The sequence below is a fragment of the Ahaetulla prasina genome, chromosome 4 (genome assembly GCF_028640845.1).
Source record: "Ahaetulla prasina isolate Xishuangbanna chromosome 4, ASM2864084v1, whole genome shotgun sequence".
NCBI lineage: Eukaryota > Metazoa > Chordata > Lepidosauria > Squamata > Colubridae > Ahaetulla > Ahaetulla prasina.
In genome coordinates, this window is record NC_080542.1 from 8,795,965 (window position 1) to 8,818,925 (window position 22,961).

The following is a 22,961-nucleotide window of genomic DNA, read 5'->3' on the forward strand; positions in this document are numbered from 1 at the left end:
CAAATCCAAAATTAATATGCTTTGATACTGTGTTAAGTACGTTTTTAAATTGGAAACCAGTTTTTTACTGTATTTATGTAATGCTTTAGGAATTCAAAGTATAAGATCCATGAAATGTCTTTGCAAACATGAGACGTCATTTGAGCCAATTTCTGAAATATCCTAACAGGGAATAAGAAAGATGGATGACCAAAATCAAATTCAATGGATATGTTGAAAAGGAGAAGGGATTAGGTTAAAGAATCTTGGAAAATGGTGAACAGCAGCATGAGCACAGATTTTGGAATGGGCAATCATAATAAACCTTAATAATCATAAATATCCTACACAAATCTGTCTTTGACAGAAATAAAAACTGCTATGTTCCTGTCACTTCTGTTTTATATAGATAATAGTCTTTCTATTCATTTTTTCAACAATTTCTCTAAGACAGAAAAATCCCAGGATGTGCTAATTTCTCTTTATGAGTTTCACCCTGTGGTTGAAGTCAGGTCGGAAAACAATGATGTAGCACTTTGGCAGAAATATGCATCCCAGTAATGCAGCACTGGAGGCCAAGATGGAGAAGACCTCCACAGCTACCATGGCTTTGCCTTTTGTGCTCAGATAGGCTGGAAAGAAGGAGAGCCACACACTGCAGAAGGCCAACATGCTGAAGGTGATGAACTTGGCTTCATTAAAGCTGTCAGGTAATTTACGGGCAAGGAAAGCCACAATAAAGCTGGCAATGGCCAAGATACCCATGTAGCCCAAGACACAATAAAAGAAGAAAGCTGATCCCTCGTTGCATTGTAAAATCATTTCTTGGAGCTCTGAGTGCATGTCCAACTCAGGGAATGGAGGAGATGTCGACAACCAAAGAATACAAATACATACTTGGAAGAGAGAGCAAGAGAGGACAATAGAAAAGGCCAATCTTTTCCCCACCCATCTCCTCATCTGAGATCCTGGTTTAGTGGCCATGAAAGCCACAACCACAATTATGGTTTTGGCCAGTACACTAGAAATGGCCACTGAGAAAGTGATGCCAAAAGCTGATTGTCGGAGAAGGCAGGTAACCTTGCCAGGCTGGCTGAGGAAGAAGAAAGAGGAGAGGAAACAGAGCAGAAGAGAGACAAGCAGGGTGTAGGTGAGGGACCGGTTGTTGGCTTTGACAATGGGAGTATCCCTGTGCTTAATAAAAGTTCCAAGTACCCAAGATGTCAAGAAGAAGAAACAAAGAGCTGCTGAGGATAAACCAATTCCTAATGTTTCTTCAAAGGTTAGAAATACCACCAGTTTCAGGATACAACCTTTCTTTTCTTTATTTGGATAATGATCTTCTGAACATTCAAAACAATCTTCCATATCTGAAAGGAAAATCAAGGAGTTTTTTCACCTATGCATTCCATAATACTGAAAATCAGTTTATTAATTTTATACATCAAGTAATTTATTAAAGTTTGCTTAAGTCTAAGGAAAAATGGTCGAATTCCTACCCTACCATTTTGATTTGAAATCTTCCCTTCTGGGCAGGGAACACAGTCATAGCAGCAGAACTGATCCCCTTCAATCCCCTTCTTCCAGGATCCAGGGAAACAAGGGTCATTGCACTGAGAAAGTGGAGGAACCTGGTGATAATCATATCGATTTGAAAATGAATCAAATAAATTTGAAAATGGAGATATTTAAAACTGATCGTATTTTTCTTTATATAGGTAAATTATTTTTGACTTCCCAAAAGAATACTGAATTTATTAATTTCATCCACAACTTAAAAAGATGTAGAAACTTCATTGATGTAGAAAAGATCCTGTTTGAAGGGCAGGGAGAGTAAATAATTACACAGGGTGGCAATTTCATGAAAAAATGGACACTCTTGTGATTTTAAATGGAAATGCAAACCAAATGTCTAAATATGTCTTTTGTATTGTAATATCATTTTGTCACATTGATGAGTGCTGGATCATCAACAGCATTTGAAAAGAATGTGCCACTCTTTATTTTAAAAAAACAGAAATGATATTTCAAAATGAATTGTGTTCAATATTGGATCATATTGGATTAAAATATATTTGATACAATAATTCATAAACCTGATTAAAATTTGGGTTCCAGAAGATCACATCTTCATCAATGAATAATTCCTTCCCTTTCAGAGTCTCTAGATCCAGCTTTCCAACTCTAAGTCTCTGAAGGGATCTGTTTGGAAAAATGATCAGGTTGGTGATGTCGAATCCACCTGTTGCTTCTCTTTTCTCATTCAGGAACACTCTCTCCCCAGCTGAATTGTTAAAAGAAATGCCTTGAAGGAATGGATGGAGCTAATTGAAAGAGATGAAATAGACAGTTGAAAGCAATATAACAGAGAAGAGAACAACATATTCAAGTTTCATTCACTCATTTTTCATGTTCAGATAACTATTATTAAATATGTATGCTTAGAAATTTGATCATCAATATTGCGTGGAAATGTACATGTCCACTCCATTATTTATTTATTTTTTATTTTTTATTTTTTTATTTGCATTTATATCCCACCCTTCTCCGAAGACTCAGGGCGGCTTACACTATGTTAGCAATAATCATCATCCTATTTGTATATTTATATACAAAGTCAACTTATTGCCCCCAACAATCTGGGTCCTCATTTTACCTACCTTATAAGGGATGGAAGGCTGAGTCAACCTTTGGCCTGGTGGGACTAGAACCTGCAGTAATTGCATGCAGCTGTGTTAATAACAGACTGTCTTACCAATCTGAACCACAGAGGCCCTTTGATTAATTTAATTTTTAATTTAATTTTAATTTTATTTGCATTTATATCCCGCCCTTCTCCGAAGACTCAGGGCGGCTTACACTATGTCAAGCAATAGTCTTTATCCATTTGTATATTATATACAAAGTCAACTTATTGCCCCCAACAATCTGGTTCCTCATTTTACCTACCTTATAAGGGATGGAAGGCTGAGTCAACCTTGATAATAATTTAGAATAGAATAGAATTTTTAGAATAGAATTTTTATTGGCCAAGTGTGATTGGACACACAAGGAATTTGTCTTGGTGCATATGCTCTCAGTGTACATAAAAAAAAAATTATTTGAAATAAATAATTTGGGGCCGGTTTAGCTCAGGCTGGTAAAGCCTGTTATTAAGAACACAAAGCCTGCAATTACTGCAGGTTCAAGCCCGGCCCAAGGTTGACTCAGCCTTCCATCCTTTATAAGGTAGGTAAAATGAGGACCCAGATTGTTGGGGGGGCAATAAGTTGACTTTGTAAAAATATACAAATAGAATGAGACTATTGCCTTATACACTGTAAGCCGCCCTGAGTCTTCGGAGAAGGGTGGGGTATAAATGTAAACAAAAAAAAAATTGATATTATTATAAGGAAAGATACAGGAATAAACTGAAGAACAATGAAAATAGGCTTTTGGAATTTTTTCAGGTCCTTCAATTATGTTTTATGTCCACTACTTAAACAAGTAATTTAAAGATAAATCATATCTAATCTTTCCTCACTGGTACAAAGCTATTTGCGGGTCCAATTAATTTCTTTTAGCCAGATTTTGGAATCTGAGACTTAAGCATTCTTTGATAGATAAGTGGGAAACAGAGACTATAGAGTTGTTTCAAACTATGGATGTCACATCTAAGGAGGACCACCACTTTATTGCTCTAAATCTCTGATAGAGACAGAAATCTCAGCATGTCACTCATGAAAAGTTCATGAGCACACAAAAGTTCTTGGAGAATTGATTACCTTTTGGAAAAATCAATGAAAGGTAATGTAAATTATCATTTTAACTAACTCTTATTGTCCAATCTATGGAGATTTATTAAATAACTCCTACTGCTACCTAAATCATGATTTTTACAGCCAGTTCTGGGTGATCACAATAGAAGAATATGTGAGCGGCAAAATAAGAACACATACCAGTTTTTCTCTATCTGTTTTATACAACACAACAGAGTTGGAAGGGACTTTGGGGGTCTTCTAGCACACCATCCCCCTCAAGGAGAATAACCTACAATGATATAGACAAATGCCTCTCCAATCATTTCATTAAAATCTCCAGATATGTAGCACTCAGGATTTCTGAAGGCAAATTTTTGAATTGTTCTATCAAGAAATTCTTCCATACTTCTATGTTTTTCACATACTTAACTTGATTCTACATGCAGAAAATATCAAAACTTTCCAGAATGGGTTTAAAACATAATTCTACATCAAACTGCTTACTGAAATAAAAGAAGAGTCCAATTCAAATAGAATACCTGCCAAGCCTGCAGATGTGGAAGATCAGTCTTTTTACCCATCATAGTTTCCTTCCTATTGAAACCCAACATGTATAGAGCCTGCAAAGCATGAGCCACAGCAGAAACAGCATTGTAGACACTGTAGCTGTGCCCAGTCATTTCCATTTCAAACACGGCCCCAGGAAGATCCTCCAGCTTCATCTCCTCAGTGCACAGTCTACTGTCTGTTTCTTGTAATTCTGGTTTTGGAAAAGTACATTCAAATGATTGTTCCCAAACATTCTGCCGAAACCCATCTCTGTAGTCTGAAAGAAGATTTGTGGTCTGAAGAAACTCCTTGAAACCTACAACTTCTGTTGAGTGAACAGTGAAGGAAATAGCCCCATTGTACATCTTCAGATCCCATCTGATATGAGTGCCTGGTAATACAAAATCAATCTGTGCAGTCATGATCCACACCTTTCTTAATGATGCAGTTTCCTTGCTTTCAGGATCTACCAGAAATGTTATAAATCTTAGCCATATAATCGTCCTGGCTCCTCCGTAGACAAGAAACACATTGGCTTTGCTATTCATCATATTAAAGGAAATAATGGAGATCATTTGAGAAAGTTCTGAGAATCTTTCCAAGTGGAGTTGTTGAGCAAGGCTTTCTATAAACGCTACACAGATTCCGTTCTCTGAAAATAAAGGCCCCATTTTCTGTAAGAAATTTTCTCCATTATTGTTATCAATAGAAAATATCCCAATCCACGTCCACCTGAAATGACGAAGCAGTTGGATAATCCCAATGTATTGATGGTCCTCTTTGAGGACCATGAAATATAGTGAAGAGAGCTTACTAGTCTGAAATTCCTCTTGTGCTAATGAGCCATATGTCAGCTGAAAGAAAATTTAGTAGTATTCTTTAGAGTCTTTAGAGTAAATTTAATTTAATTTTTCTATCTTGTTTTCGTATACAATATATCCAAAGAACAAGGTCAAGCAAGCAAAATGTTGGATAGCCATTTGTCTGAAATGGTGTAGGGTTTCCTGCCTTGGCAGGGGGTTGGACTAGAAGACCTCCAAGGTCCCTTCCAACTCTGTTATTATGTTATGTTATAGTGAGTGCCATACCAAGTGTACTAATCAAACAAGTTAGTGCTCTTGGTATAGCCAGCACTCCAGAAGATAGGCTCAAGATACAGAAGGATATTGATAGACTTGAACATTTGGCGCTAATTAACCAAATGAAATTCAACAGTGAAAAAAGTAAGGTTCTACATTTAGGCAAAAAAACAAAACGCACAGGTACCGTATATGTGGTACCTTGCTCAATAGTAGTAACTGTGAGAGGGATCTTGGAGTCCTAGTGGATAACCATTTAGATATGAGCCAGCAGTGTGCAGCAGCTGCTAAAAAAGCCAACACAGTTCTGGGCTGCATAAACAGAGGGATAGAATCAAGATCATGTGAAGTGTTAATACCACTTTATAATGCCTTAGTAAGGCCACACTTGGAATATTTCATTCAGTTTTGGTCGCCACGATGTAAAAAAGATGTTGAGACTCTAGAAAGAGTGCAGAGAAGAGCAACAAAGGTGATTAGGGGACTGGAGGCTAAAACATATGAAGAATGGTTGCAGGAACTCTGAATGTCTAGTTTAATGAAAAGAAGGATTAGGGGAGACATGATAGTAGTGTTCCAATATCTCAGGGGTTGCCACAAAGGAGGGGGAGTCGGGCTGTTCTCCAAAGCACCTGAGGGTAGAACAAGGAGCAATGGGTGGAAACTAATCAAGGAGAGAAGCAACTTAGAACTAAGGAGAAATTTCCTGACAGTTAGAACAATCAATAAGTGGAACAACTTGCCTCCAGAAGATGTGAATGCTCCAACACTGGAATTTTTAAAGAAAATGTTGGATAACCATCTGTCTGAGATGGTATAGAGTTTCCTGCCTGGGCAGGGGGTTGGAGTAGAAGACCTTCAAGGTCCCTTCCAACTCTGTTATTATGTTATGTTATGTTAAGTGGCAAGAAAATAGGGGCATTTAGGTACAACACAGGTTATATAGTCAGTAAACACAGGATCAATCAAAATGGATTCAAATATCTATACACCAATGCCCAGAGTATGAAGAATAAACAAGATGAATTAGAAATTCAAGTAAATGAGATATGATATTGTTGCCATTACAGAAACTTGGTGGGTGAAACCCACAAATGGAATAAATGAAGCAGACAACTTTGTTTCCCAAAAGGTAGAGAAGGAACAAGGGGATCAGCCAAAATAGACTTAATTCTCTCTAACGGAGATGAAATGATAGAAGGTGTTGAAGCTACAGGAACCTTGGGGGAAAGTGATCATGCAATATTGGGATTCAATATTATGCAAGCATAAGTAGTAGAACACAGTCAAACTAGAGTCTTGGACTTTAAGAGTGCTAATTTCAATGAATTTAAAGATCTTGGGAAGAATTCAATGGATGACAATCCTAAGGGGGAAAACAATTCAAGAAGCTTGGAAAATTTTGAAAAGTGAGATTATAAAAGCCCAATCTAGCACAATACCAGTGAAGAAGAAAAATAACAGCTCTCAAAAGAAATCAGCATGACTGCATAAAGAACTCTCTGACAAATTGAAAGACAAGAAGGACAAGTATACAAATGGATAGAGGGGCAAATAACTAAGACAGAATATCAACAAATAGCCCGACCCTGTAAAGATTAAGTGAGGAAAGCTAAGGATCGCAATGTACAAAGGCTAGTGACAAAGTAAAAATATAACAAACAAAAAAAAAATCTTCTTCCAACATGTTAAAACCAAGAAAAAAGTCACGGAAACAATTGGTCCATTGCTGGGAGAAAGTGGCAAGAAGGTGACAAACAACAGAGAGAAAGAACTACTTAACTCGTTTCTTGCATCTGTCTTTACAGAAAAGGAAAAAAACAGCACCAAAAACAAGATTAGAAACACAAGTTAAAATCGTGAAGAAAATAGTAAGTGAACACCTGTCTACCCTAGACAAGTTCAAATCACAAAGAACCAGATGGATTACACCTCAAAGTTCTGAAGGAACTGGCAGATGAACCACTGAACTATATCTTGCAAATATCCTGGAGCACAGCGGACTTGCAGAGGACTAGAAAAGAGCTGATATAATTCCCATCTTCAAAAAAGGGGAAAAACAACAACTAGGAAATTACATACCTATCGGCCTGACCTCAATACTGGGGAAGTAATAACCAAAAACCAACATGGGTTTGTCCAAAACAGATCATGCCAAGGAAATCTTATTGCATTCTTTGACAAAGTGATAAAATTAGTGAACCAGAGGAATGCTGTGGATGAAATTTACTTGGACTTCAGTAAGGCATCTCCCAGAATGCTAAGTAGACTATAAGAAATGCAGAACATCTTAGCAGAAAATTAAGCTTAACCTTTGAAGATCATTAATTATTCCATAACAACCATAAGAATAAGAATTTTCTGCTCAACCCTTTCAGAACTTACTTGTGGAATCTTGAAGAATCCTATAATTTCAGCTATATAAGATGATGTGACAAAATTCAGTCCCCCAATGATAGCCATGAGATTCTTCTGACGATCACAATTGTAGTTAGGGACAAATTCCTGGGATTTGAAAAGCAGGTCCAGGGTGGTGCGATAGGTCATCCTTGAATCATAGTAACTGTCATACATGTGGAACCCAAGAGTGACATTAGGTAAGATCCTGGAGTCCTCATTGATCTCCTTCACAGCAAAAACCAAGGCAAGGATGTGCTGGTAGAATTTGATTAATACACTGCAAATGAGTTAAATAGCCCAGTTGAAAAAGGAAGTTCGCAAATTCTCATAAGGTGGCATCATTTCTATATGAAATAGCAAACATTTCTTTCTCTGATGAAGGTAAGAAAGTAATAGATTTTCTAAAATACTGAATAAATTGTACACAGTTCGAATTTGCTTTTCTAAAGCAATAGCATGATTTGCAACAAATATACTCTACAATAAAATAAAAAATAGTGCTTTTTTCATGGAATTAGATTTAGTTTCTAATTTCCCCCCAAAATGGAGTATATACAATTTCAGCATTTATCTGTCCTTTATTGCATGTATGTTTTGTTCAGAGTGAAAATACTCTGAATCCCAATAAGCTTACTAAATGTTCTTCAAAAGATGTTTTCATATATTATAAGACAAACACTTCACCACAAAGTAAAGAAAAAGGTTTATTCTATAACTAAAAACATTTGAAAGTTAGACTTAGATTAATATAAAGACTACATTTATACTAAGAACTTTTTACTCACATAAGGAATTTTTGGGAAACTGATTAACATTAGAAAAAGAAAACAAAAGGAATCCTTACTTTGGTGTGTTATAAGATGTTTTATAAGGATGTTCCTTAAAATTAATTTCATGAAGGTTGTAATAGGTGTGGGACACTATCCCACCAACGATGAGGTCACCAGGTTGGTACCACTCATGTGGAACAAGGAAAGCATCACTTGCAGGGCAGCTCAGTGTCACTACTTTCTTCACGAGAAACATTAGAAGGAGCAACATCTTCACTCTTGAAAATGTCTCCGTCTCTCATCCTAACCTAGAATAAAGGTTGCGTTATTCCAATAGCTAATCCAGTGATTAATTCAAGCTTTATATCTGAGAGTGCATCTAATCAGAGTGCCCACCATTGGGTATTTGGATATCCATGAGAATGAAAATTCATGTATAATCAGCGTTTGAACAGATACTGTGGCAGAGGAGAATAGAGGGAAGAAAGTGGTAGCAATGACTCTGACACACAGTCATTATTATCCTTGTTTCAATCTCCCTGGGGTTCAAGATACATTGATTGTGGTTGGATTGAAATAACCTTCTGTGCAGTCTTCCATGTTTTGATGGCAAGTGAAGAAAATATGGTGATTCCCGTAGGAGGTAATTATGTTCTTTCTGTTGACAGAGTAAGTGGCTGAAGTGTAAATGCTTTTTTAAATGCACAATTGCTATTACAATGTATGGAGGGGAATTTGCAATACCGAATACACTTGATTTTTGGAATTTATTTAATTTTTTTTACAATGAATAATAAGTACAGTTCCCCTTTCTTTGAATAGCGTTAAGATGCATAGATATTTTGGCATTCCTTCATCTTAAGAAGTTTCCATGGTTTCCTTCCAGATCCCCCTAGAAAGGAGGGGATACTTCTACTAGTTGCACAATGTTAGCTTGGGTGACAATTTTTTTAAAGCTAGCCATGAGGAGGACGTCTACTTTTTTTTCTTTTTGGAATTGGGAAGGATTTTCATTGGTCTGATATTTGTAATAAAGACGCTTTGGTGTAAAGTGGGTTTGAAAATGCATTTTTTTCTTTTATATGTAATGCTTAAGTAATTCTTAAAGTTTCTAAAATATTACTGAAAGTGTATTTGAATTATCTACATTAAGAAAAGTTAAAGAAAACGATGTATTGGTTTGAAATAAAGTTACGAGTTTTAAAAAGGAAGCATACAAGAAGAAACCTATTATTTTATAGGATAACTTGGAGGGAATGATCTAAATTTAATAAGTTAATTGGAATTACTTGGAATGTTATTGGTTTGACTGAAAGAGAACTTTAAAGTTTGTATGTTGAGAGGAAGTTTTTTAAAAAGATGTATTAGAACTTTCTGCTTTTAGATTTTTAAAAAAAAAAGTTTAGTGTTTTCAAATAGATAAAAAGTATTTTTCCCTTTAAGATTAAAGAATTTGAAAGAATACAGTGATTTTTTTTCTATGATTAGCAGTAATTCATAAAGATAATGAAGTGCAAACAGAAATATATCTTATTTTCAAAGCAAGGAAGAAAAAGCAGAAATGGTTAAATTGGTTGCTTGATTCAAAGATGAGAATATACTTAATCATGTTTTTATTTGGAAATTATTTCTTGATTTTGTGCTTTTGATGAAAGAAATGAAACGTTGATTTTGGTTTTACTGATTAGATAGATTGTTGTTATAGAAATGGCCAGTATATATTCATGTGTAAAAGTAAAAAATTGAGCTTTTAACAGTATTTTTTACTGTGCTGAAAAGAGTTGGAAGTTAATTCTTGGTTCTTTTTTCTTGTAATGTTTTATACATTCTATGAAAAAAAAACTTTAGCAATAGCACTATAGCACTTAAACTTCTATACAGCTTCATAGTGCTTTTACAGTCCTCTCTAAGTGGTTTAGAGAATCAGCATATTGCCCCCAACAATCTGGGTCCTCATTTTACCCACCTCAGAAGGATGGAAGGCTTAGTCTACCTTGACCCAGTCAGATTTGAACTGCGGAATTGCAGCTAGCAGTCGGCCGAAGCAGTCTGAAGTGCTGCACTATAACCACTGCACCATCTTGGCTTTAACATAATCTAAAGAATGTTCTTTCTTCTCCCACTACAAGAAACATTTGAACCACAGAGAAGTAATAGATTAAAAGCCTACATTTATGCTGAAACACTTTTTATTCGTATAAGCAATTTTGAGCACCAAAGAACGCTTTCTCCTGGGGAAAAAAGCAATGGCAAATCTAGACAGCATACTAAAAAGTAGAGACATCACCCTGCCAACAAAAGTGCATATAGTTAAGGCTATGGTTTTCCCAGTTGCAATGGATGGCTGTGAAAATTAGACCATGACAAAGGCTGAGCGTCAAAAAATTGAGGCCTTTGAACTAGGGTGTTGAAGAAGACTTCTGCTAGTCCCTTTGACTGCAAGGCGATCAAACAGTTCAGTCGTAGGGGAGATCAACCTGGACTGCTCTTTAGCAGGCCAGATTCTGAAGATGAAACTCAAATACTTTGGCCACCTAATGAGAAGGAAGGACTCACTGGAGAAGAGCCTAATGCTGGGAATGATTGAGGGCAAAAGAAGAAGGGGATGACAGACAACGAGGTGGCTGGATGGAGTCAGTGTGAGCTTGAATGGACTCCGAGGGATGATAGAGGAGAGGAAGAACTGGAGAAACATTGTCCATGGGGTTTGGATGGGTTGGAGATGACTTTGTGACTAACAACAACAAGCAACTTTGGGGGAACTGGCTGAGGTTATATTAAAAAAAAAACACTTTTACAATGGGACATCAATTGGTTTTATACTGTGGTGTTCCTTAAATTTCAGTTCACAAAAGTAAAAAAAAAAAAAACTATTTGTGACACTAATTAATAAATCTCTAGTCTGCACGAAAATCTACATGGGGCTGCCCTTGAAAAATACTCAGAACCTCCACTTAGTTCAAAATGCAGCCAGCTGTATGGTTTTGTGTAGACCCAGGTGTGCACAGGTGTCACCTTTCCTGTGGAAGTTGCATTGGCTAACAATTTGCTTCTGGATACAATTCAAGGTGTTGGTTGGCACCTTTAAACCTTACATGGCTTGGGACCAGGTTATTTGAAGAATTGTCTCTTCCTGATGACATCCATGTGATCCACTAGAGCAAGAAGGCAGGGAATATTGTGGATCCCCTCTCTTAAGTCAGGACATCCGTTGGGACCCAGAAGAAGTAGCTTCTTTGTGATGGCTCCCTCCCTCTGGAACATCATCTATGCTAAGATTAGATTGGTCCGCATTTTGATCCTTTTTGCAAGCCCTGAGCGCCTGGTTTTATCAATAGGTGTCAGCCAGCCTGTTGCTTGATGCCATAGAATAAGGGGGAGGGAATAGGGGAAGGTTACATTGCAGTTTTGCAGCTGCTGTTATCTTCAAGGTCAAGTCTATTGGCTCTGGTATGCGTTTGCCTAGCTACAAGGGGTTTGAGCTCTAAATGTAATACTCCGTGAGTCTTCGCACCACCTGATATCGGGTCAATGCTTGGACTTCAGGACCCCGGACAGCACCCCGTAGCTCAGGGGATCTGCCTTAGGTTGAAAGGGGATTCGGGTTAATGTTAGGGTTCCAAGTAATACCCCCCAAAAAATCAAACTCCAAGGCTTGAAGTTCCTCAAAGCTAACTTTTATTAGAGATGTCATCTTGGCAAATCTGGGAAAACCCGAATCCGAAAGCTTCCGGGTTTTCCACACCCAAAAGAAAGTTCAAGACCTTGCCCCTCACCCACATGTCCCCATACGGCCAATCAGGTAACCTCCAGACCGGAAGATACCTCCTCATTTTTCTCAGCACAGCTGCAGGGCACCACTGCCTTGACTTTTTAGAAATAATTTTATTTTGACTACATGTCTTCTTCACTCTATTAAATCCCCCCTCACATTTTCCCACAGTAGAATTTGTGGCAGGTGTGAAGCCTGAAGGCACAAAGGTAGAAAGATGGCTTCCAGGTCTGACGTTCTGCTGTGTTTGAAGTTGCTGCGCTGGCGCTGTTTTGCCTCATAGCTTGCTTGAAATTGTCTGCTTTCAGTTTCTTCCTAGTAAAAGTACTTTTCTCCAAATCTATGGAGCCAAGGATTTTTCTTTCTTAGGAAATGAACAGAAGCAGCCCTGACATTACTCCCATGAAACCCAGAGTGGGTAGGAACCGATGAAGTGGCTCAACTGATTGACTGTTATCTACAGGGGGGTGTTTTTATTCTTTATATTTTATATATTTTATATATTTTATAATTTTTTCAGCAGCTCAGGGACACCGACAGGGAATGGGTGGCTGTATAAATTCTCTGAAATAAATAGATAAATAAAACTCCTCACACTGGTAAGTCATAAGGTTTTATTCAAGGAGGTTTCTTACATTTCAATTTATAAGATGGTAAACTAAAAAGGCAGAGAAGTCCAGAGTAACAGGTTTCTATCTGAATTAAGTTTGCAATTTCATTATAATTTGGGCCATTTACTTCATACATAGTATCTATCACCTGTCTATTATCTATCTCTCTGTCATCTACCTATCATATATATATATCATCTATCTATCTATCTATCTATCTATCTATCTATCTATCTATCTATCTATCTATCTATCTATCTATCTATCTATCTACCCATCCATCCATCCATCCATCCATCCATCCATCCTCTGTTTATCATTTATGTATTATCTATCTATCTATCTATCTATCTATCTATCTATCTATCTATCTATCTATCTATCTATCTATCTATCTATCTATCTATCTTTCTGTCTGTCTATCTATCTATCTATCATCATCTCTCTCTCTCTCTCTCTCTGATAGACTGTCTGCGTATCTACCTTTCAAATTGAAAAATGGTAAAATGCAGCAAAACGACCACTTCTTTTGGAATGGGCAATCATATTAAAAGTTAACAATCATAAATATTCTACATTAACTGTTCTTTAACAGAAATAAAAATTTATGTTTCGATAGGTTTATTATAAGTTTCTTGTAGAAAGCATTCTTTCAAACTTTCTGCTGAGCCAGAAAGATCACAGGAGGAACTAATCTCTCTTTGTGAGTTGCTCCCGGCGGTTCAGGTCAGGCCGCAAAACAATGATGTGGCATTTTGGCAGGAATATGCATCCCAGTAGTGCAGCACTGGAGGCCAAGATGGAGAAGACCTCCACAGCTACCATGGCTTTGCCTTTTGTGCTCAGATAGGCTGGAAAGAAGGAGAGCCACACACTGCAGAAGGCCAACATGCTGAAGGTGATGAACTTGGCTTCATTAAAGCTGTCAGGTAATTTACGGGCAAGGAAAGCCACAATAAAGCTGGCAATGGCCAAGATACCCATGTAGCCCAAGACACAATAAAAGAAGAAAACTGACCCCTCATTGCATTGTAAAATCATTTCTTGGAGCTCTGAGTGCATGTCCAACTCAGGGAATGGGGGAGATGTTGACAACCAAAGAATACAAATACATACTTGGATGAGAGAGCAAGAAAGGACAATAGAAAAGGCCAATCTTTTCCCCACCCATCTCCTCATCTGAGATCCTGGTTTAGTGGCCATGAAAGCCACAACCACAGTGATGGTTTTGGCCAATACACTAGAAATGGCCACAGAGAAAGTGACCCCAAACATTGATTGTCGGAGAAGGCAGGTCACTTTGCCAGGCTGGCTGAGGAAGAGCAAAGAGGAGAGAAAACAGAGGAGAAGAGAGGCAAGGAGGGTATAAGTTAAGGACCGGTTGTTGGCTTTGACAATGGGAGTATCCCTGTGCTTAATAAAAGTTCCAAGTACCCAAGATGTCAAGAAGAAGAAACCAAGAGCTGCTGACGATAAACCAATTCCTAAGGTTTCTTGAACAGATAGAAAGACCAGAAGTTTCAGGATACATCCTTTCTTTTCTTGATTTGGATAATGATCTTCTGAACACTCAAAGCAATCTTCTGTATCTATAAAAAAATTCAAGGAGTTTTTTCACCTATGCATTCCATAATACTGAAAATCACCTTATTAATTTTATGCATCAAGTAGTTTATTAATGTTTGCTTAAGTCTAAGGAAAAATTGTAGAATTCGTACCCTACCGTTTTGATTTGAAATCTTTCCTTCTGGGCAGGGAACACAGTCATAGCAGCAGAACTGATCCCCTTCAATCCCTTTCTTCCAGGATCCAGGGAAACAGGGGTCATTGCATCGAGAAATTGGAGGAATCTAGTGATAATCATAAAAGGATTTGAAAAGTGAGATATTTAAAACTGCTTGTATTTTTTCATCCGTTATATAGGGAAATTATTTTTGACTTCCCAAAAGAATACTGAATTTATTAATTTCATCCACAACTTAAAAAGATGTAGAAACTTCATTGATGTAGAAAAGGTCCTGATTGAAGGGCAGGGAGACTAAATAGTTACACAGGGCGACAATTTCATGGAAACATGACCACTCTTGTGATTTTAAATGGGAATGCAAATCAAATATGAATTTTGTAATTGTGATATCATTTTGTCACATTGTTGAGTACTGGATCATAAACAACATTTGAAAAGAATGTGCCACTCTTTATTTTGAAAAACCACAAATGAGATTTCAAAATGGATTGTGTTCAATATCGGGACATAATGGATTACAGTACATTTGATACAACAATTTATAAACCTGGTTAAAATTGGGATTCCAGAAAATCACATCTTCATCAATGAATAATTCCTTCCCTTTCAGAGTCTCTAGATCCAGCTTTCCAACTCTAAGTCTCTGAAGGGATCTGTTTGAAAAAATGATCAAGTTGGTGATGTCGAATCCACCTGTTGCTTCTCTTTTCTCATTCAGGAACACTCTCTCCCCAGCTGAATTGTTAAAAGAAATGCCTTGAAGAAATGGATGGAGCTACTTGAAAGAGAAGAGATAGACAGTTGAAAGCAATATAACAGAGAAGAGAACAACATATTCAAGTTTCATTCACACATTCTTCCTATTCAAATAACTATTATTAAATATGTATGCTTAGAAATTTGATCATCAATATTGCGTGGAAATGTACATGTCCATTCCATTATTTATTTGATATTATTTTAAGGAAAGGTATAGGAATAAACTGAAGCACAATGAAAATAGACTTTTGGAATTTTGTCAAGTCCTTCAATTGTGTTTTATGTCCACTACTTAAACAAGTAATTTAAGACAAATCATATGTAATCTTTCCTCACTGGTACAAAGCTATTCGGGAGTCCAATTAATTTCTTTTAGCCAGATTTTGGAATCTGAGACTTAAGCATTCTTTGATAGAAAAGTGAGAAACAGAGACTATAGAGTTCTTTCAAACTATGGATGTCACATCTAAGGAGGACCACCACTTTATTGCTCTAAATCTCTGACAGAGACAGAAAGCTCAGCTTGTCACTCATGAAAAGTTCATGAGCCACACAAAAGCTCTTGGAGAATTGATTACTTTTTGGAAAAATCAATGAAAGGTAATGTAAATTATCATTTTAACTAACTCTTATTGTGCAATCTATGGAGATTTATTAAATAACTCCTACTGCTACTTAAATCATGATTTTTACAACTGTTTCTGAGTGCTCAGAATACAAGAATACGTGAATGGCAAAATAAGAACAGAAACAGTTTTTCTCTATCTGTTTTATACAGCACAACAGAGTTGGAAGGCATTTTGGAGGTTTTCTAGTACACCACCCTGCTCAAGGAGAAGACTCTACAATGATTTAGACAAATGTCTCTCCAATCGCTTTATTAAAATCTCCAGATATGTAGCACGCATGATTTCTGAAGGCAAGTGTTTGCATATATTCATTGTTCTATCAAGAAATTCTTCCTTGTTTCTATGTTTTTCTCATACTTAAGATGATTCTACATGCAGAAAATATTAAGGCTTTGCAGAATGGGTTCAAAACATCATTCTACATCAAACTGCTCACTGAAATAAAAGAAGAGTCCAATTCAAAGAGAATACCTGCCAAGCCTGCAGATTTGGAAGATCAGTCTTTTTACCCATCATAGTTTTCTTCCTATTGAAACCCAACAGGTGTAGAGCCTGCAAAGCATGAGCCACAGCAGAAACAGCATTGTAGACACTATAGCTGTGCCCAGTCATTTCCATTTCAAATATAGATGCGGGAAGATCCTCCAGCTTCATTTCCTCAGTGCACTGCCTACTGTCTGTTTCTTGTAATTCTGGTTTTGGAAAGGAACAATCAAATGATTGTTCCCAAACATTCTGCCGAAACCCATCTCTGTAGTCCGAAAGAAGATTTGTCGTCTGAAGAAACTCCTTGAAACCTACAACTTCTGTTGAGTGAACAGTGAAGGAAAGAGCCCCATTGTACATCTTCAGATCCCATCTGATATGAGTGCCTGGTAATACAAAATCAATTTGTGCAGTCATGATCCACACCTTTGTTAATAATGCAGTTTCCTTGTTTTCAGGATCTAGCAGAAATGTTATGTATCTTAGCCATATAATTGTCCAGGCTTCTCCATAGACAAGAAACACATTGGCTTTGCTATTCATCATATTAAAGGAAATAGTGGAGATCATTTGAGAAAGTTCAAAGAATCTTTCTAAGTGGAGCTGTTGAGCAAGGCTTTCTATAAATGCTGCACAGATTCCATTCTCTGAAAGTAAAGGTTGCATTTTCTGTAAGAAATTTTCTCCATTGTTGTTATCAACAGAAAATATCCCAATCCATGTCCATCTGAAATGACGAAGTAGTTGGATAATCCCAATGTACTGATGGTCCTCTTTGGGGACCATGAAATAAAGTGAAGAGAGCTTACTGGTCTGAAATTCCTCTTGGGCTGATGAGCCGTATGTCAGCTAAAAGAAAGTTCAGTAATATTCTTTAGAGTCTTTAGATTAAATTAAATTTAATTTTTCTATATTGTTTTCATGTAAAATATAACCAAGGAACAAGATAATGCAAGTAAAATCCAGCATTTAATAGTGAGTGCCATACCAAGTGCACTAAGCAAACAGGTGGCAAGAAAATAAGGGCAGTCAGGCACAACACAGGTTATGTAGTCATATCACAAGAAGAGTCCTCCACTCCTCTGTTTACAACAAAATACCTTATGCCACCAGACTTGAAATCCTGGGTTTAGAAAATTTAGAACTCCGCCGCCATCGGCATGACCTGAGTATAACTCATAAAATCATCTGCTACAATGTCCTTCTTGTCGAAGACTGCTTCAGCTTCAACCACAACAATACACGAGCACACAATAGATTTAAACTTAAAGTGAACTGCTCCAATTTTGATTGTAGAAAATATGACTTCAGTAACAGAGTTGTTAATGCCTGGAATGCACTATCTGACTCCGTGGTCTCATCCCAAAATCCCCAAAGCTTTAACCAAAGACTATCTACTGTTGATTTCACCCCATTCCTAAGAGGTCTTTAAGGGACGTGCATAAGAGCACCAGCATGTCTACCATTTCTGTCCTAATGTTCCCTTAAGTTGTATTCAATTTGTATGGTTATTTCATGCTTATACTTATATATATTGTTGTGTTTGACAAAATTAATTAATTAATTAATTAAAAATGTAGTCATTAAACACAGGCTCAATCAAAATGGACTCAAAAGTCTATACCCTAATGCCCAGAGTATGAGGAATAAGCAGGGTGAATTAGAAATTCAAGTAAATGAAGGCAGATATGATATTGTTGCTGTTACAGAAACTTGGTGGGATGAAACCCACAAATGGAATAAACCTAGCAGACAACTTTGTTTCCCAAAAGGTAGAGAAGGGAACAAGGGGATCAGCCAAAATGGACTTAATTCTCACTAACAGAGATGAAGTGATAGAAGGTGTTGAAGCTACAGGAACCTTGGGGGCAAGTGATCATGCAATATTGGAATTCAACGTTATGCTAGCACAAGGAGTAGAACACAGTCAAACTAAAGTCTACTTTCAATGAACTTGGAGAGCTTGGAAGGATTCCATGGATGAGAATCCTGAAAGGGAAAACAACTCGGGAAACTTGGGAAATTTTGAAAAGTGAGATTATAAAAGCCCATTCTAGTACAATACCAATGAAGAAGAAAAATAACAGCTCTCAAAAGAAACCAGCATAGCTACATAAATAACTCTCTGACAAATTGAAAGGCAAGAAGGAGAAGTATAAATTTGAAAGAGGGGCAAATAACTAAGGCAAAATATCAGCGAATAGACCAAGAGTGTAAAGATGAATGAGGAAAGCTAAGGCTCATAATGAACAAAGGCTTGCGACAAACGTAAAAAATAACAACAATAACAAAAACCTTCTTCCAACAGGTTATAAACAAGAAAAAAGTCAAGGAAACAATTGGCCCGTTGCTGGGAGAAAGTGGCAATAAGGTGACAAGCAACAGGGATAAAGAACTACTTAATTCATTTTTTGCATCTGTCTTTACACAAAAAGAAAAAACCCCTGTCCAACCTATCAAAAGCTGCACCAGATTAGAATCCAAAGTTAAAATAGGGAAGAAAATAATAAGTGAACATCTGTCTAACCTACAGAAGTTCAAATCACCAAAACCCAGATGTATTACACCCCAACTTCCAGGTTCGGAAGGAACTGGCAGACAAACCATTGAACTATATCATTTAAAAATCCTGTAGCACAGCGGACTTCCCGAGGACTAGAAGAGAACTGATGTAGTTCCATCTTCAAAAAAGAGAGAAAAAAACAACTACGAAACTACAGACCTATCGGCCTGACCTCAATACCAGGTAAAATTCTGGAAAAGAAAATCAAGGAACAAATCAGTGAACAACTAGAAGCAAACAAAGTAATAACCGAAAGCCAACATGGGTTTGTCCAAAACAGATCATGCCAAGGAAATCTTATTGCATTCTTTGACAAAGTGATAAAATTAGTGGACCAGAGAAATGCTGTGGATAAAATTTACTTGGAATTCAGTAAGGCATCTCCCAGATATGGCATGACTCCTGATATTCACTTTCTGTAATTGGCATTGTAGTTTAAGAAAAGAATGTGAAGTAGACTATAAGCAATGCAGAACATCTTAGCAGAAAAACAAGCTTAATCTTTGATGCCCATTAATTATTCCATAACAACCATAAGAATAATAATTTTCTGCTCAGCCCCTTCAGAACTTACTTGTGGAATCTTGAAGAATCCTATAATTTCAGCTATATAAAATGATGTGACAAAATCCAATCCCCCAACAATAGCCATGAGATTCTTCTGGCGATCACACTTGTAGTTAGGGACAAATTCCTGGGATTTGAAAAGAAGGTCCAGAGTGGTGCGATAAGTCATCCTTGAATCATAGTAACTGTCATAGATGTGGAACCCAAGAGTGACATTGGGTAAGATCTGGGAGTTCTCATTGATCTCCTTTACAGCCAAAACCAAGGCAAGGATGTGCTGGTAGAATTTGATTAATACGCTGCAAATGAGTTAAATAGCCCAGTTGAAAAAGGAAGTTGGCAAATTCTCATAAGGTGGCATCATTTCTATATGAAATAGCAAACATTTCTTTCTCTGATGAAGGTAAGAAAGTAATAGATTTTTCTAAAATACAGAATAAATTGTACACAGTTCATATTTGCTTTTCTACAGTAATAGCATGATTTGCAACAAATATCCTCTACAATAAAATAAAAAATAATGCTTTTTTCATGGAACTCCATTTAGTTTCTAATTTCCCCCCAAAATGGAATATGTACAATTTCAGCATATATCTGTCATTTATTGTATGTATGTTTTGTTCAAAGTGACAATACAGATCTTTTTTTAAAAAAAGATGTTCTCTTAAGTTTACTAAAACGTCTTCAAAAGATGTTTTGCACCCTACACCATCTCAGAAAGATGGTTATCCAACATTTTCTTAAAAATTTCCAGTGTTGGAGCATTCACAACTTCTGAAGGCAAGTCGTTCCACTTATTAATTGTTCTAACTGTCAGGAAATTTCTCCTTAGTTCTAAGTTGCTTCTTTCCATGATCAGTTTCCACCCATTGTTTCTTGTTCTACCCACAGGTGCTTTGGAGAACAGCCACAAAGAAGACTCCCTCTTCTTTGTGGCAACCTCTGAGATATTGGAACACAGCTATCATGTCTCCACTAGTCCTTCTTTTTATTAAACTAGACATACCCAGTTCCTGCAACCGTTCTTCATATGTTTTAGCCTCCAGTCCCCTAATCACCTTTGTTGCTCTTCTCTGCACTCTTTCTAGAGTCTCAGCATCTTTTTTACATCGCGGCGACCAAAACTGAATGCAGTATTCCAAGTGTGGCCTTACCAAGGCATTATAAAGTGGCACTAACACTTCACGTGATCTTGATTCTATCCCTCTGTTTATGCAGCCCAGAACTGTGTTGGCTTTTTTAGCAGCTGCTGCACACTGCTGGCTCATATCTAAATGGTTGTCCACTAGGACTCCAAGATCCCTCTCACAGGTACTACTATTGAGCAAGGTACCACATATACGGTACCTGTGCATTTTGGTTTTTTGCCTAAATATAGAACCTTACTTTTTTCACTGTTGAATTTCATTTTGTTAGATAGCGCCCAATGTTCAAGTCTGTCAACATCTTTCTGTAACTTGAGCCTATCTTCTGGAGTGTTGGCTATTCCTGCCAGCTTGGTGTCATCTGCAAATTTGATGAATTCCCCATCTATCCCCTAGTCCAAGTCATTGATGAAGATGTTGAAGAGTACTGGGCCTAAAACAGAGCCTTGGGGTACTCCACTGCATACTTCCCTCCATGTGGATGTAGTTCCATTGAGGACTACACGTTGAGTGCGGTTGGTCAGCCAGTTACGAATCCATCTGGTGGTGGTGCTGTCTAACCCACATTTTTCTACTTTATCTAGTAGTAGGTTAAGGTCTACTTTATCAAATGCTTTACTGAAATCCAAGTAAATTATACTGACAGCATTCCTCTGGTCTACTAATTTTGTCACTTTGTCAAAGAATGTAATAAAATTAGTCTGGCATGATCTGTTTTTGACAAACCCATGTTGGCTTTTGGTTATTATTTTGTTTCCTTCTATGTGTCCGGTGATTCGTTGCTTGATTATCTTTTCCAGAATCTTCCCCGGTATTGAGGTCAGGCTGATAGGTCTGTAGTTTCCTGGATCTGTTTTTTTCCTTTCTTGAAGATGGGAACTACATCAGCTCTTTTCCAGTCCTCTGGCAGTTCCCCTTTGCTCCAGGATCTTTGAAAGATATAGTTCAGTGGCTCTGAGATCTCATCTGCCAGTTCCTTCAGAACCTTTGGGTATAATCCATCTGGTCGATTTGAACTCGTCTAGGGTAGACAGGTGTTCACTTACCAATAAACCATAAAAAGATTTATTCCATAATTAAAAATATTTGAAAAATAGATTTGGATTAGGTATAAAGACTACATTTATACTGAGAACCTTTTACTCTCATAAGCAATTTTTGGGATTAACCTTAGAAAAAGAAAAAAAAAGAATCCTTACCTTGGTGTGCCATAAGATGTTTTATAAGAATGCTCCTTAAAATTAATTTCATGAAGGTTGTAATAGGTGTGGGACATCATCCCACCAACGATGAGGTCCCCAGGTTGGTACCACTCATGTGGAACAAGGAAAGCATCACTTGCAGGGCAGCTCAGAGTCACTATTTTCTTCACCAGAAACACTAGAAGGAGCAACATCTTCACTCTTGAAAATGTCTCCGTCTCTCATTCTAACCTACAATAAAGGTTGCATTATTCCAATAGCTAATCCAGTGATTAATTCAAGCTTTATTTCTGAGAGTGAGTCTAATCAGAGTGCCCACCGTTGGGTATTTGCATATCCATGAGAGTGAAAATTCATGTCTTCAATAGAATCAGCATTTGAACAGATACTCTGGCAGAGGAGAATAGAGGGAGGAAAGTGGTAGCAATGACTCTGACACACAGCCATTATTATCCTTGTTTCAATCTCTCTGGGGTTCAAGATACATTGATTGTGTTTGAATTGAAATAACCTTCTGTGCAGTCTTTCATGTTTTGATGGCGAATGAAGAAAATATGGTGATTCCCGTAGGAGATAATTATGTTGTTTCTGTTGAGGGAGTACGTGGCTGAAGTTTAAATGCTTTTCTAAATGCACAATTGCTATTACAATGTACTGAGGCAAATTTGCAATACCGAATACACTTGATTTTTGGAATTTATTTTATTTTTTTACAATAAATAATAAGTACAATTCCCCTTTCTTTGAATAGCATTAAAATTCATAGATATTTTGATGTTTCTTCATGTTAAGAAGTTTCCATGGTTTCCTTCCAGATCCTCCTAGAAAGGAGGGGCTACTTCTACTAGTTCCACAATGTTAGTTTGGGTGACAATTTTTTTAAAGCTAGCCATGAGGAGGACGTCTACTTTTTTTTCTTTTTGGAATTGGGAAGGATTTTCATTGGTCTGATATTTGTAATAA

General features: G+C 37.1%; 2 protein-coding genes across 2 annotated transcripts; both read right to left on the minus strand.

Annotated features, from left to right (window-relative positions):
• Positions 1–450: 450 nt before the first annotated feature.
• Positions 451–8,788, minus strand: LOC131197074 (vomeronasal type-2 receptor 26-like). The gene is made up of 5 exons (XM_058180703.1): positions 8,592–8,788; positions 7,733–8,024; positions 4,259–5,122; positions 1,484–1,610; positions 451–1,349 (listed from the first exon to the last, which is right to left on the minus strand). Exons 1-5 carry the CDS (start codon positions 8,786–8,788, stop codon positions 451–453), a joined length of 2,379 nt encoding a protein of 792 aa, XP_058036686.1.
• Positions 8,789–13,590: 4,802 nt separating this feature from the next.
• LOC131197075 (vomeronasal type-2 receptor 26-like) lies at positions 13,591–22,192 on the minus strand. Its single transcript, XM_058180704.1, has 5 exons — positions 21,996–22,192; positions 19,659–19,950; positions 16,507–17,370; positions 14,624–14,750; positions 13,591–14,489 (listed from the first exon to the last, which is right to left on the minus strand). Exons 1-5 carry the CDS (start codon positions 22,190–22,192, stop codon positions 13,591–13,593), a joined length of 2,379 nt encoding a protein of 792 aa, XP_058036687.1.
• Between the last annotated feature and the right edge of the window lie 769 nt (positions 22,193–22,961).